The following is a 17,085-nucleotide window of genomic DNA, read 5'->3' on the forward strand; positions in this document are numbered from 1 at the left end:
GTAGATATTCCCTTCTCAGTTGACCTGCTGTAGGAATTGCTTCTGCATTTATTACATGTTTGTTCAGAAATGCACGTAGTTTGCGATTATCAGTTTTTTCCAGTGGAATATTAGCACAAACAAATGCCTCTCTCAAATTGAAAACATCTTGTCGGCGTTCATAATTTTCGTTCCCCTTACGTTTTTTACCGGAGGACGCCGTCTCATAGCTGTCAATCTCAGCCTTTCATTTTCTGATGATAAATGTCAGTCTATTGTTGACTTTCGAGTGTGGTCCAAAGATAAATTGCAAGTTGTGCAAAATAAATTATAACCATCGGTGTACAGAACGCCGGATCGATATTGTTGCGTGCGTTCGCTCAATGAAATGCTTTTTGATTGCGATGTCTTTGACTCCATGTTTAGGTTTATTTATTTTCCCAGATATATTTTTTTCAGGTTAAATTGCAAACCTTCTGTCAGCTAAATGTTGACTGTCCAAGTGTAAAAATCAGATTTAAGTTTCATGTATTTTTTCACTGACTTATTTGTTAGATTCCCAGATTTAACACGTCAGCGAAATGTTGACTCGCCAAGCGTAAAAGAAAAATCACAAAGAAAGTGATTTCTGTAATTGTTCTATTGAAATATATAAATTAAAGCAAAGATTCAGCTTTGTAATAAAACCAAAATAACATGCTGTGGCAGGGATGAAACCCTGCTGATGTAAATAATATAACATGTCATGTTTTTGTAAATAATATTTCTATATTAATTTAATAATGGTGTTTGTTTTGACTGCATTTGGCAGAGATGGGGTTAAAACCTGTGTATTTCCTCTCTATAGCGTTGACACTAAATTGTTCCTGTCTTCAAATCTTATTAAAATTATAATGTAAAAATGCTCTATCAATTTGCTGTTTATTTTTGTTGCCTTTTGTTTTTTTTATTATCTGTGCAATACCTAATTTAATCTGTAAAGGTTTGTCATATAGCTTATGTAAAGTTACTTCCTATTGTGCAATTTTATGTCTTGACAAATACACTCGACTTGTAGATTTTAATTTTATGATCTTTCACCAGAAAAAAAATAAGGGGGATTAAAGGTGTCAAGGAAAATTTACATTAAAAAATCCTTTGTTGTAATTGTTAGTTTATGCAAGATCAAACTATTTTCATATCATTCTTTTCTATAACTGTTTCTGTACTTTTCTGTACCTTTTTAATGTTCTTATTAAAATCCTAGTATAGCATTTTATTTTATTTTTTAAGATACGGCTCTTAGACTATTTAGGCTGTGTGGTCCAGTGGTTAAAGAAAAGGACTTGTAACCAGGAGGTCCCTGGTTCAAATTCCACCTCAGCATCTGACTCATTGTGTGACCCTGAGCAAGTCACTTCACCTCCTTGTGCTCCGTCTTTCGGGTGAGACGTAGTTGTAAGTGACTCTGCAGCTGATGCATAGTTCACACCCCCTAGTCTCTGTAAGTCGCCTTGGATAAAGGCGTCCGCTAAATAAACAAATAAGAATAATAATAATCATTTCCAATGTAAAGTTACACAAATGTTGAGGCTGTTACATCTCACATTGGACACTGCTGCTGTACCCTTGAGAAAGGTACTTCACCCAGATTACTCCAGTAAAAACCCAACTGTATAAATGGGTACCAAAATCTGTATTTAAAAATAATTAATTGTACCCTTGTAAGCCGCTTTGGATAAAAGCGTCAGCCAAATAAATACATTTGTTTTATTATTAGTAATAACGTCTTACTTTTTGGAAAAACGCTGTATTAGTTATCATAGATATATAACATTTTTATAGCTATGGTAGTTATACTTCATTACAAATTATTATTGGTAATCATGCCTATTAAAAAAAAAAACCCTGTCAGTCATAAGGGTAGAGTTGAAATAACCGGGTGTATTTATGTATGTATGTAAAGTAGGTATTTATTGATTTAATTTATTAATATGACTATCAAAAATCTTGCGGGGAAAAAAAAATCCTGTCTCCTAAGCTGTTCATTAGCTATCTGACCTGTATTACCACCCTTCATTCTGGGTTTTTATTTAAAGATCAAAAAATACCTGTTTTGTAAATCAATATTTTCACGTAATATTTGTTATTTTAATGTATTACCGGAACAAAGTCAAAGCTTAAACACCAACTAAACACCTCTTCTCTATCTCTGTTGCCTTATAGGGAATGCAAATTCCTTTCCTGGCCATATGGCCGCCCGGTTTGCATACTGCTGCTTGGAGTTTCCATGGCTGTGTCTGATCTGATCCTTCTATAGCTATGATCTGCATGCCTCTAGACAGGGTCTAAAGAGGCTATAGTGTAGTATACTGTGACTTTTTTTTGCTAGGGTCCTCTTTATACGAGGGATATAGCTCAAGGCTGCTCAGGTATCCATAAACACTAAAAGACTCTTGAAGACACTCGGGAAGATTTGCAGTCTAAACGTCTCTCAAAGAATGATTACTACATCATATTCTACCATTGCTTTCTACTAATTGCTGTTATACACAGGTTGAACGTTCTAGTCCGATAATTATGGTACACATTGAAAATCGACATACTGTAGTAAGTACACACTTTACACACATACCTTAGGGCCTGGGTCTCCAAGGGGTCCAGCTGGCCCCTAAAAGACAATACAAATGAGTTAATTTATTCCCATCTTGTGGTGTGTTTGTTTTTCAATGCATTTTTAATGATTATACTTACAGGAAAGCCCTGAAACCCCGCTTCCCCTGGTGGGCCTTGCCGTCCTGGGGATCCTGGCAAACCCTAAAACAAAAGGAAGATTTCATAGAACATTTTCTTTTGACAAGAACCTACTTGAACTTCTTAGTGTAAATATGTATATGTGTATTGATCTTGCACAATAAATACAATCTTTTATATTTATTGTTCCATTTATTTATTTGCTGTAGTGTTTTAATTAAATGACTATGAAGTTTAAGATTTGACAACTCTTTTTTTTTTTTTTGGACATTTCACTCTGCAGCAATGGTTTACCACAGCTATGCTTACATGGACTTTTCAGATGCAGAATGGAACGTTTTATTCGACTTGCCTTAAATCCTGGCAATCCTGGCAAACCAGGTTTTCCTTTCAACGCTAAATCATTGGGTATGGAGACAAACGGACGAGACCCCTGTGTTAAAAACAATACACATTAATAAACCCCAGTTTAAAAAACTGAAACCTCTGCTCTGATAACCTACCTAGAAAATATAAAATATAAAAAATAACAACACACACACACACATTTATTTTTATAAATGAACATTTATTCTCACAAAGCTGTTTTAACCATACATTCTCAGGATACTGCAATTTACAACGATATGACTGGAATAGTGGTGTACGGAGAACTTCAGATCACATTGGAATAGCCAGGTAATCTGTATGCTACAGTACCTATATAAAATGGGAGGAGGGAAGAGGTCCTTTTCCAGCATACATGCATATCGAGTCCTATAGTTGTCATCTTTACCTTTTGAGATTTCATGTGGTCTGTTTTAATAATATAATCTAAATATGAGATCATCTAAATCCCATACAAATAAGAGGCAGATCTAAATACCATAACATTTCTAAACCTGATTTTTCATGGAAATCATTTCATTTTCAATGTTAATAAGGGTCAATAAATCAGCCTTCGGGGAATAACTAATTTAGAGTTAAAGAGCAGCAGTATTACAATCCACCACTGTTGAGATCATTAAAAAAAGACTCCTGTATGTTACAAAGAGCAAATACATCTAGGAAGTAATTCAGTTCTTACCGGTGGACCCGGAACACCTGGAGCCCCCTAAAAAATAAATAATAGCTATTGCAATTAAACTAGATATCCTCTTTCAACACACAGTACAGCTATGGCCAAACATTTTGCATCACCTATAATTTCAGGATTGAGACCAAAACTATATGAACATAATTTTAGATATTTTATTTAACATCATGGAATCAAAGAAACAAAATTATATTGCAAAAGTCTACCAGAAGTCATAATAGTAGTACAGTATTTCATACTGTAAATGTCACATATTTCAATTTTTGTCAGTTTTTCATCAAGTATATGGGAAAACAACAAAGTGGTATGTAGGTTCAATGTGTTAATGTAACATTATTCAGCAGGTTTCATTCGACTATTAATTATATCGGGTGATGCAAAACTTTGGCCATATCTGGACAATATTGTCAGTTTTACCGTGATGTTGCCAGTGTTTACGACGTAAGAATGAAAGAGCTTACTGGTTCCCCTGGAGCACCGGGTGATCCTGGGTATCCTGGAAACCCTACATCACCCTTTAAGAGAACAAAAACAAAACTATAAATAAGCATCTCCCGGCCAACAGTGCTGTCCCACAACAAGGGCCCTGTGGGGTCCCACCTGCTCTAATTCAAGGTAGAATACCCACAATGCCCTGGGAGTGTGTACTGAATGGGGTGTTGCCTTGGTCACAGTATTTCATTAAATGTATGAACATATACATTAATGAACAGACTCAAACCTTGTGCGGTACTGTTATGTAATCTCACTCTAGGAATAGACTGGGATTATTAATGCTTACTAGTCAACATCGCTTGACTTTATATTAAAATGTGAAATTAAAGGTTAAAAGAAAACAAACAAATAAAAAGTTTAAGAAAAAGTAATTTGAAGTAAGTCTTGAACAACATTGATCACACTATTAGCCACAATACACCTTAAACTGACAAATCAGCTAAACAGTTAAAAAAACGTTTTCAACAATGGATTTGGTCAAAGTCTTGGTTTACCTTAGTTCCATTGCATCCTGGGATTCCTGGAGGACCCATCGGACCTCCAATTCCGGGGGTTCCCTACAAATAAATATACATTCATGTCATTAGTGGTCTATAAAACCAGTAACTATGACCACTCAGGCAGAGAAACATAAACCAGTCTATAATCCATTGAGTTCAGGTCATATTATTGTGTTTAGATTCGTAGATAGGTGCATGGTAAACAGTATTATTCATTTCTTACATAACTATGAATTGTATATTCTTATGTTTGACTGACCCATAATTCATAATAGTAATTTTTAGCTTTTATTCACAATAATACAGTGCCCAATGTATTAATATAGTGTTGTGTAATTATTAGTATATAATGAGGCTTTTTCAACATATTTTTTTTGCCCTTAAACTGGAAAATGAATGGGGCGGTCATTATAAAAATAAAAAATAAACCACTACTTGAATACAGTGTCTACAATAATTGCTAATAATGAAAATTTATAAATGGGTACTTACTGGGAGACCTGAAAACCCTGGAAAGCCAGGTGCGCCAGGTATACCCTAACATACAGTACAGGGAAAGGAAGGTTGTTAGGTTAAAAGGTTAAATCGGCAAGCCAGTGGCTCAACTGAAATTCGTGCTATATGGGACTGTAGCTATATCCTGTCATATCTGGTTTGCAACACTTAAAGGGGAAGATATTATGGACAAAATTAGTTCTCATGTCTAGTACTAAACACTGTAGTGAGAAGACAAGACAGTCAAGCTTACATTGTTAAACATTTTAGGAAATAACTTCATTTTACCGTTAAAAAAAAAAAAAAGTATTTTTTTAAGAAAGTCAAGTTGACTGTGATTACATTTACTTTACTAACAGACACTGCTAAGGTTTTTGCGATGTATAATCTAACAGCAGCAACCAATAAGGTATGAAATCTTACCCTTGAACCTTTTAGTCCGGGTGGCCCTGTCCTTCCAGGATATCCCTAAAGAGGCAAATAAAACACTTGAATAATGTTAAAATAACATTCAGTATAAATACTCAAGGTAATCTTAATATTTATATCTAAATACCTGGTATGAAAAGTATTATTATAAATGTTTGACTGAGTCTGGATCCTGATTTTACTGAGCGTTAATGAAACATGCGTCGGTCCTTAACTGGTAGATAAATGACCTGCTAAGCCATTTAAACTTATAAATATAGTAGTTCTCATGCAAGCTCTCACAGCAATAAACTAACAACATAGGGTGTAGATTGTAGCTGTACATTGCGTGAAATATTAATAATACCACCTGTGGACCTGCATTTCCGGGAGGACCTTCTTGACCAGGGAAACCCATCAGTCCACTAGGTCCCACAGGCCCAGGGAACCCTTTCTCACCCTACAGTGGAAACAACACACAGTTCTAATCAAATACCATAATCTGTGATCATAAAAACGTTATAAACAGGGGTACAGACATGCAGACCAATAAAGAAACATGTGAACTTAGATATTGTTCTTTAAGATGCAATTGCATACCGTCAGTACATTTTTAAAAGGAAACATTTTTAATAAAGGCATCGATGGTGCTCACGGTTGGAAGGGGACCTAAATGTATGGATTATTTCAGGAGAGTGGAGTCTCAGGACTTTTGTCAACAATCTTTTTCCAAGTCATACAATAGCAGACAGAAATAAATATATATATAAAGGCTTATCACTCATGGGGTTGAGCTGCTTGTTGTAAAAGTTGAAATGCATCCTTGACAGCAGGTGTAGAATATGAACTTTCTGTGAGGAGTGTGAAAAACATTTACAGCTGTCTCAAAATGTGTTATCTAGTGGCAGAACACAGTAAAAACAAATGTTATCTTTCTCACCTTGTCACCTTTTATTCCATCGCAGCGACATCCAGATTTTCCCGCGCACGCACAGCCCTGAAACGCAACAAGATTCCGAGTCAGACACAATCTTTTCATCAGTCCTGTGTACAAACCCCAAGCGCGAACCCCGATCTTGCACTGAGAGGCAGACAGCAGGAGAACATATTCCAACCAACATCTTGTGTGTAACCTCTGAGGTGGATATTTGTTGTGGAAACTGCTTTTTCAACGAACTTCCTAGCAAGCAAGCCAGGCGTTACACAAAATCATTTACTACTTTGAGGAAAAATAATGAATCCTTGAGAACACACATGGTTTACATTGATTTTCAAATTTGAGTCAATTATATCAGTGAAATCAGTTAAAACACAAAATGGCCGTTACCTTCAGGTTATAGAAAAGTTCTGCACTGGCCTGTTGTGTTACTCAGTTACTGGGTTCAGCACTAAGGGTATAGCAAACTCAGGTACTGGGTTCAGAACTAAGGGTATAGCAAACTCAGGTACTGTGTTCAGCACTAAGGGTATAGCAAACTCAGGTACTGGGTTCAGCACTAAGAGCATAGCAAACTCAGGTACTGGATTCAACACTAAGGGCATAGCACACTCAGGTACTGGGTTCAACACTAAGGGCATAGCAAACTCAGGTGACTCTTACAACATGTCCCTAACCCTGCTGCTCCACCTCTATACAAGTTCATCCCATGTGATCAGCTTAAAGTGGCTTGAAAACAACCCAACTCAAGCACCATAGGATGTACACATTAGGATGTGACAAAGAAGAAAACTACATGTACTTTATATTCAAATACAATTATAATGTGCTTTTTTATTTAGATATGATAATCCAAATAAATGGCACCTTTAATTCTCTTCCCAGATAAAATGGTTTATTCATTTTATAATTCCTTTTCATAAGATCTGCTAAAATCTTATACAGTGCTCCCCTTTTATAACGTTGTAGTCGGGAGCCATAGTTAGGAGACAGTGCTATTTGTGTTCCACCTTATAACAAGACTACTAGTGTTAGTGTAATGGCATTGTGGGGCAAATGGGAGCCATGACTCTACTGCCTGTTCCACTGTATTAAGGGCTATAAAGGGGGAGCACTGTTAAATGTTCGGCAAACAACATATAAAAAAATAAATCTAAATCCTTTATTGAACAACTGCTACTTAAGGTTATAAACCCTGCCGAAACGTCATAAGCTTAACTGTGTAAGCCACTTGACAAAGGAATAAAATATTTTGGGAATGCAGCAAATCAAATCGTTATTGCAGCCAGACTATACAAAATGAAAAGTACATGCTGTATTAGAATACATTCTACAACGTTAAACATTTTTGGAATGACTAAAATGCAGAACTACACCACACTGTGTTAAAGATTGGTAATCTAGCATGCCCCAGAACACCTATCAAGCTTCGAGAAGTCGGTCAGACCTCACTGGAATTTAAGATAATACCAAATCAAGTTTTAAATCTAGTGGGTTTTTTTTGCATAGTAACAAAAACGTTCCTTGTTAAAGCATTGTTCCGCAGTCTAATGAGTGGTATTGTCTGCACAGGTCAGAGACAGAACTATCACTGATTTCCGTTGTTTGGGTTTGTTTGAGGTATGTAACCCAGTGCCTCAAAATCTCTCCAGGAATCAGAGATGCGTGTAGTCTGGTACTTGAGCTTCATCATACAGTGTAATCAACCCGGGGGCAGACAGTGACGTAAAATGTTCTTCAGTGCCTTTCAGTCATGCATGTAGTGTCCACAGTCACTGTTTATAAAATACAAGCTCCTTCCTATCTTATCCAAATAGCCTTTCCTCCATGCAACTCTCACAGGAGTGAAGATAATGACAGCTGTGAGTAAAAACCTTAAGATTGCACTAATAGTGTTCTGTTAAAGGAACGCTGACCAGGACTTTAAATACATTTTCTTACCACTTGTTAGCGCAATAATTTCACACTCTTAAACAGTGAAGCTAAGTCTCTAGTCTGCAGCCTTCTATTAACATGCGTGTTAGTGCTTCTCTGGGAATATACTGCTCACTGGGTCACGCACCACATGAGAACACACATTTTCTCAAGAAAAGGCATTTGATTATAACTTGGTAGCATAATAACATGTAACTATCCAGGACCAGATATAAAAATTACAGTATCAATATTAATCCTTGACAAAACTATTCATATTTGTGCGGACAAAAGTTTTCAAATTTCAAAGCAGATTTGAAACAGCATATTTCAGATTAAAGTGTTGTGCTGTATGTTTTTGTTTTTTTTAAATAAACCTTCATTCCCCCTAAAGGAATAATATTTCAGTTTGGCTCTACAGTACCTCTGCCAGGTTCTTACTGTGTACGCACCACACTTGGAAGATAAGGCTTACTTTAATGTCTAGACATATATCATGAGCTGCTGGTTCTGCCAAGAAAGATTACAGAGCACACAGTCCTATTAAATGTCAGTTTTGATTTTTGTGTGTTAAAAGGTGTCATTAATGCGTTCAGACCAGAAACGCATTTCAGGGAATTGGTGCCATGGCCTCCAGCCATTGTTCTGCTCCAGAGCAGCAGAGTTTGAAGCCGTTCGGACAATACTAGTGCACACGTTTAAAACACTGCCTTTTTGATTTGTATAATAAATACATGCGCAATTTCAGAAATGAGAACCTGACAAGTGACCAGTTAATAAGGAGTACACCATTACATCATAGAGTACTGGTATTCCATGAATGAATAGAGTGACCAATTATTATTTTTATTTATCCCCCCCCCCCCCCAATTTGGAATGTCCAATTATGTTTTTTTTTCTCTCCTCAGTGACATAGCACAGACATTCTGAGGGCGTGTGAGCGTCCGAGCAACCCAGAGCAGAGATCAGCCCTGCTTTTTAGCCACTCTGAATGTGTTTGGTGTCTGGCCATTAGGGTTCGCTGTTGTGTGATCCAGGAGAAGGAGTCCGCTGTGTGACACACCCTGCGCTCCCAGTGGCAGCGTTTTAACGATGAGCCACTCAAGGACCCCAACAAATGTATTTTTAAATAATAAGTACAAACATAAATACCGAGATAATCCTCCCCTTACTAAACCCTTGATCTGATGATACATCTACTACACCTATGTAAAATGCACTAATGCTTTTTTGTTAAAAACAACATTCTTTATGGACCTGTATATAAGGGTGAAAATGCTCATCCTTAAAGGTTAAGTGCTTTGGTTTTCATTCCTCTTATGTGTTTATCAGCAGTACTGGAAAACACGGGTAGCGGAGAGGGAGATAGGCTTTAGTGTGTCTGTGCATATTCTTTTACTTTTATGTCTATATGATATGCCATTAGATTCACAAGTCTGTTCATAATCTCCTCATTTCCTTCAGTATTAAAACACAGCTTCAGTGCTCATACTTGTGTATGGAATGTAAATCATTTGAGAATTTGTTTCATTGCAAACAAAATGCAGTAATATGATCACATTATTAAAATCTATAACCTACAATCTTATTTCTAATCTCCTTGTCTCCATACATAACAAAATAAAGGATAGATTACACTTATACTTTTTACACAAAATACACACACAGGTTATGAGACACTTACTGCTAACTTCAAGTTTGAAGCATTTGTTTGTTAGTGGTATACAGTATTACGTTAGGCAATTAGCATGACTGGAATTAAGTTGGCATTTTTACATCTGCAATGGACTGAATGGATTGATTCATTGCAGACCAGACATTTGCATTTTTACCTATTTTATCCAAACAACCAGAAGTTGTCAACCTTTTTACAAAAAAACAAAACCCATGAATGCAAAAACAGAGTCAGTCAGAGACACCCCTATCAGAGTCAGTGGTACAATCCAAATTTCATTAATAAAAACAAAACAAAAAATGTACGCGTATAGTACTATTTACATGTATCCTCTGTTACATTGATGATTAACAATTCCCATACATGTTATGAAAAAGTACTATAATAAAGTACTGGGTGTTTTCTTGAGTAATTCCCTTGGTGTCAATTTGAATGAATGCATTTGATTGATATAATCACTGATTTCTAATGCTTTGTGCCAGCTAACGTGCAATAAAAAAATGTAAAAAATGTAGGTATGTTCTGTCTACTGGTTCCAAGAAATGGGCTAATGCAAGTGAAGGCTATCTATCACATTCAGGATCTCCATGCACACCGCAACAGCTGTAATTCAAGTCTAGCACTTCAGAGGGGGAGGCCCTTGCCATACCACAGACTGTACGCATTGTATTTCATGCCAGATGGAAACATATTTACAATACATGTTCAATGCATAACTTGTTTAATGTAGAAACTAAAAACGTATGTTTTAAAGTTATATAACTTCAAATCTTCCCGATTCTATTAATCTAAATACAATCTCAAAAGACTGAATTTACAAACACTATAAAATGCGTAAAAGATCACAAATCATGTTAATAAATAATTACTTAATCGTAATAGTAGATTCGATTATTTTATTTTGTGTTAATAAAATATTTATTTTGGTGCTGTTTAGGTCCCATGTTATGATCATCCAAGTTTTTTATTCTATCTATACATGGAAAATCAATCGTGTCTTTAAAGGTTGAAAATCAAAAAACGATTAATGACGGAGTTATCAAATCAATCAACTGATTAATTTTGATATAACGCTTTTCATGTAAAACATCTCAAAGCACTTCACATAACAAAATGAAATTAAATAAAAAAAATACATTGAAACTGTTTATTTAAATCTGAACAAATTCAAATAATGAAATTGCACATTGTAACTTTTAAAGTTTTTTTTAAAATGCTTCAAATGTAGATATTAAATGGTAAATAAAGGTAAAACGCATGCACCAATCAGCAGCTACATTGACATCTGTGTCATCCAATGGAAGCACCGAAAGTTTTTTTGCTTGTTTGATTGGGTGATTCAGACGACTCCATCCAACCCCTCACTCTCCCCGAAACAAAAACAAAAAACTCGGAGGACTGATACCTGATGCCTGACAGGAGGAGGGGTGAGGTCTGATGTCTGACGACTGACTCGAGGAGGGGTGAGGTCTGATGTCTGACGATTGACTCGAGGAGGGGTGAGGTCTGATGTCTGACGATTGACTCGAAGAAGGGTGAGGTCTGATGTCTGGCGACTGACTCAAGGAGGGGTGAGGTCTGATGTCTGACGATTGACTCGAGGAGGGGTGAGGTCTGATGTCTGGCGACTGACTCAAGGAGGGGTGAGGTCTGATGTCTGACGACTGACTCGAGGAGGGGTGAGGTCTGATGTCTGACGATTGACTCGAGGAGGGGTGAGGTCTGATGTCTGACGATTGACTCGAGGAGGGGTGAGGTCTGATGTCTGACGATTGACTCGAGGAGGGGTGAGGTCTGATGTCTGACGATTGACTCGAGGAAGGGTGAGGTCTGATGTCTGACGATTGACTCGAGGAGAGGTGAGGTCTGATGTCTGGCGACTGACACGAGGAGGGGTGAGGTCTGATGTCTGACGATTGACTCGAGGAGGGGTGAGGTCTGATGTCTGGCGACTGACTCAAGGAGGGGTGAGGTCTGATGTCTGACGATTGACTCGAGGAGGGGTGAGGTCTGATGTCTGACGATTGACTCGAGGAGGGGTGAGGTCTGATGTCTGACGATTGACTCGAGGAGGGGTGAGGTCTGATGTCTGACGATTGACTCGAGGAGGGGTGATAGAGGAAGTTATTGATGCATGAGACTTGAGTGGGGGTTGCCTGATACTTGACTCCAGAAAGGGTGATGTCTGAGGATGTCCTGAAACGGACACCATACTAACAAAACAATAAAGCAGTATCCTGTGCATATTGTGGGTTCATTTACATACAGCAATCTAACAGTGACCACAAGAGGGGGCTAGAGAAGACAATTCAGTAAATGTTCTGTGGACACAATTTCATCCCTAGGTTCTGGATGCCTTGCCTGTAAAATGCAAAAGGCCCTCAGAAATCTTTGCTTACTTACCCTAAACCTAATGTAAGTTAATTTGACAAGTGTGCTTTTACTGAATGTTTACATTGCATACCAGTGCAGGTTTATGTTTGTAGCAAACTTTGTGCCTCACATACTGTACAATGTCAGTGTAAAGCCAACACCACCATCAGTGTTGAAAAATGAACCATCACAAATATAGAAAATGTATTCCAGTTTTTTCGTCTCACTGGCCAAAGCAAGCCGCCACTTCTGAAAAAGGGGTGTGGAAAAGTAGTACAATGCTGTTGCTACCAGTATGTCTCTACAAACCTGTATCTCAAAACTATTTATTGCATGCATCAGTAACATTGCACATGTATAATGGAAGCATGTTTGTTTAAGTAGATGTTGTGTCAAACATGCATTAATTTGGGGTGAAAATTCAGTACAGTGTGTGCGGGTAAGACAAGAAAGGAGGGGACAGCTTGTTTAATTTGAGGTTATTTTCAAAAGGTACTACTTGTAGAAATAATACATACGCATTCCTGACAACAGGAGAAGCTGTTTAAGAACAGCTTTACTGTCAAAGAATGCAGTATTCCATGATGCTCTTTGAAAATGACACAGTAATTACCATTTAAAACAAATCTACTGTACCTGTGCCAGTGAAAAAGTTTTATTCCCATGTGACGTCAAACAAAAGGTTGTGCTTTTAATCATGTAACTTCTGTATTTCTGTAATCCTCTTAACTAATTATATTGTGACTAACTATCCCATAGGCTATGTTGGCTGGGTTTACTGTGGCTGCAGCCAAGGCTATGGTGAGAGCAAAGCTAAGCAATTTGATATATGAATGCCAGTACCTGTTGTATAAACTTAAACAGTGTTTACATGAATAATTTATAGAAATGTATACACTGCTGTGCAAAAGTCTGACACATTCAAGAGTTGCAATGTATATCGATGTTGAGAGCATCAGGGGTTTACTTCGGACCTCCACTGGTGTTTTCTGCTGTTGTTGCAGCTTTGACTGTTGGTTTGGTGGGGGGAGGCCAAGCTTGTTGCTTAGCGGTCTTTGGTTCGTGTTGATCAGGGTCTTCAAGAACTTGTGATCATGGCAACTCAGGGTGAACTGTGCATGGGCATCTGGTGTGAGGTGTTGTGGTGGCTAGTCCATCACATTTACCAAGTGGTTCTCAACAGGGGGGCGCGACAAGGGTCCAAAAAAAGTAAAACGCTTTATATATAGAAAGGCCATTAAAAATCCTTTAAACTGATGTAAGGCACGGTAGGGTCAGATAAACAATGCGTGATTGAGACGTGAAAAATGCAAAGAGTAGAAACATGCAAAAATGTCTAAGACACGTACATATCACCCAATAAGGTACAATTAGACAAACAATAAAAGTGTCACAGATTGGGAAAATGGTACATTATTTATCAAATTTAACATTCAGCAACTCAATGAAATTTAAAAGGTGGATAGTCTTTTTGTATACTGATACAATCATACAGAAAATAGAGCTGATATTTGTAAGTTAATTAAGCAAAGACAGGGTCAGGGTGTGCAGTAGCAGTATGGCCATACGCCTCACAACATTCACTTTGATTACAAATTTAGACCTGAACTGTGATCGCTAAGAATCAATCAGATCGTCTAGTTTGTCCATGACATTTTATAAAACTGTATAGGGAACTATACTTTTAAAAAACAACTTCCAAAAAATGAATTTTTCCTGAAAGGCAAATGATATCTGATAAACTGGTTCCTATTTGCACAGCATCATCATGCTATGTTGAGTTTGTATAGTAAGCAGATACCATCACAAAGTGCTGTATTGGAATCGCCCACCTACAGCTGTGTGTGTTAAATCCATCAGAACTCAGAAGAAGTCATACAAAATATTTATTTCAATATATTGTACTATCCTTAATACCTGTGGTAATACTTCAATGTATTTCCAGCTGGTTGATGATAATAAGGAGGTGTCTTTCTGTCTGAGAATGACCCAGACTTAGCAGGACTTCCAGGTGTTCTAGGAAGGCAGTCTTGTGGACTACAACATAGCTCACATTTTAATCAGGTAGCTGCTAGTAGACACACATAATTACAACACTAGCAACGGCCCATAACTTACTAGATCCAGAAAAAAAAAACCCATACATCCTGCTTCAAATGCAGACAGGTATTTTGAATTACAAATCAAACAAAGATTACAAACCTCACGACCTCACTGGGTACAAGCAGAGTGCACATTATTTGAAGCTTGATGCTTTCTATGCCAGCTGGGCTTTGTAACCTATAAACTAAAACAGCAGCCCAGTGTGCACAAAGAAACATGCTTCCAGAAATGCTGCTTCTTTGTGTGTACACTGACTGTTTCCATGTTTCCTTTGTTGAGCATTTGGCTATGCAAGATACTGTAGTAACTTTCAGCCAGAATGGCAAGGTCTGAACTGCTAATAAAAGTGATCATTTCAGTGGCATGTACACAGACTGACTGTAAATATATAATATAATTTTATAAATATATAAAAGCCCAACTCCATGTAAGAATGTCAATGTGTCTACTGGAAACATGTGTCTTCATGTTTGCTGGGTTTTAGTTGAAAGTAACAAAATAAGAACTACTGTTCAAGGTTGCATGCATTGTGAATAACCCGCTAGATGTCTTTTGTTATGCCTTTGGCTGCATTCATTTTTCTGCCAGGTAATGCCAGCAGATAATATTTCTTTTTAAATGTATTTTATGTGAAACTGTATTTTATCATCACCCATACAAATTCTGAAAACAGTTTCAGATTCTTATGAAAGGCTGTCTCCTTAATCCACTAACTGGAATGATCTCTTAAAGAAATCACACGTCTGCATCTTTTTCTAGACTAAACATGTCTTGTGAGTGAGTACATGATTCTCTGAGCCAATAAAGAAACGCAAACACAGTGTATTCCTTTAAGCAAGCATCACACCATCACATGAGTATTGTTGTAAATGATAGTTATATTAGAATACATGAAATGCGATGCAATCCCAAAACAGTAGGAGGCTGTGTGGTCCAGTGGTTAAAGAAAAGGGCTTGTAACCAGGAGGTCCCCGGTTCAAATCCCACCTCACCCACTGACTCATTGTGTGACCCTGAGCAAGTCACTTAACCTCCTTGTGCTCTGTCTTTCGGGTGAGACGTAGTTGTAAGTGACTCTCCAGCTGATGCATAGTCCACACACCCTAATCTCTGTAAGTTGCCTTGGATAAAGGCGTCTGCTAAATAAACAAATAAACAGTAACTATTACTATTACTATTATAGCATCCATGACTATCCATGACTTATTTCCCATGGTTAAATAGTCACAGTATATGCCAAAACAATAAATCAAAGATATCTTAGATTTGTGGTACCCTAGGGTTAAAAACTTCACCTGACAGCTCAGGAGTAATTTCTAATAAAAACCAAAAATCCAAACGCAATGGAGGGATTTGTAATCTACTTTACAGCACTTAGAATATGGTGGGAAAAAAATTGCTATTGACAAAACGATGATCAAGACTGGTACATATTAGACAACATGATGTGGAAATTATGAGGGTCTTCTATGACGGTATTTCAATATATATAGCAAGAAATCATACACAGTGGGCTTATCCAGTGCCTTCCAAAAAAACTCCCATATATTTAATCTTTGTATCTTTATAAATCCGATGGTCCTTGTCATAAAGCTCTGGGTATTTTTCCACGGCAAGTATTATTTTTTCCCCCATCTCTGATATAGGTTCTATTCATTTTGGTCGCGTCGCTGGCCATTTCCGCTTGTCACAACGTGTCTGGCGTCTAGCAGCCTTAATTCTCATACTAAGCACTGCATTCATCTTTATTCTTTTACATTAGATACGGTATTTTTTATCTATTTTTTATTAATATATAAGATACATATATTTACAACAAGGTAGTGGTATTTTCCTAAATAAATGCCACAAATCTTCTTCCACAATCTTTTATCAACCATCTAGAAAATATTTGTGTCTGGCTAATCTTGTGAGCCTACACTGTTCCATCTGCAGCTATACCACTGTGACCTGGGGAATTAAAAGGGAGGACTACCCACAAAAACGCACAATTAGTACACAAACAAGACTTCACTCACGTTGTAACAGTTCTCGTTTCCTCCCATTAACCACAACAAAGTAACCGATTACGACGTCACATCCCCCTAAAGTACCCTAAGCCCCGCCCTCTCCAATAGCTAGTTCAATCACGTCTCCTCCAATTCATGACTGAAAGCCCCCCTCCTTCAGATGGCCACAAGATAACTTCCACTATCATCTCTGTGGCAAAATCAAATTCTGCTAGCCAGTAATAGTGATGGCAGGGCTTACTTAGTCCCAATTGAAATAGATTTGATCTTGATCTGCTGATGGAGATGAACAAGTCTGATATCAAATTGCTTTCAAGTCAAATCCCCTGGCAGATGGAAATGTGGATTTAAATTGTATGCACATCCCATAGCCCTTGTCATTTCAGTTT

General features: G+C 37.4%; 1 protein-coding gene across 1 annotated transcript in view; it reads right to left on the bottom strand.

The window, feature by feature from the left end:
* LOC117417044 (collagen alpha-3(IV) chain-like) overlaps positions 1-17,085 on the bottom strand; it is a 51,222-nt gene that overhangs the window by 23,288 nt on the left and 10,849 nt on the right. Inside the window, exons 2-11 of the mRNA XM_034028725.3 lie at positions 6,626-6,682; positions 6,056-6,145; positions 5,701-5,745; positions 5,275-5,319; positions 4,777-4,839; positions 4,249-4,302; positions 3,779-3,805; positions 3,065-3,145; positions 2,713-2,775; positions 2,594-2,629 (exon numbers count right to left, since the gene is read on the bottom strand). Of these exons, the coding sequence (XP_033884616.3) occupies positions 2,594-2,629; positions 2,713-2,775; positions 3,065-3,145; positions 3,779-3,805; positions 4,249-4,302; positions 4,777-4,839; positions 5,275-5,319; positions 5,701-5,745; positions 6,056-6,145; positions 6,626-6,682 (561 nt within the window). The remainder of the gene's footprint in view (positions 1-2,593; positions 2,630-2,712; positions 2,776-3,064; positions 3,146-3,778; positions 3,806-4,248; positions 4,303-4,776; positions 4,840-5,274; positions 5,320-5,700; positions 5,746-6,055; positions 6,146-6,625; positions 6,683-17,085) is intronic.

The sequence above is a fragment of the Acipenser ruthenus genome, chromosome 12, assembly GCF_902713425.1.
Source record: "Acipenser ruthenus chromosome 12, fAciRut3.2 maternal haplotype, whole genome shotgun sequence".
NCBI lineage: Eukaryota > Metazoa > Chordata > Actinopteri > Acipenseriformes > Acipenseridae > Acipenser > Acipenser ruthenus.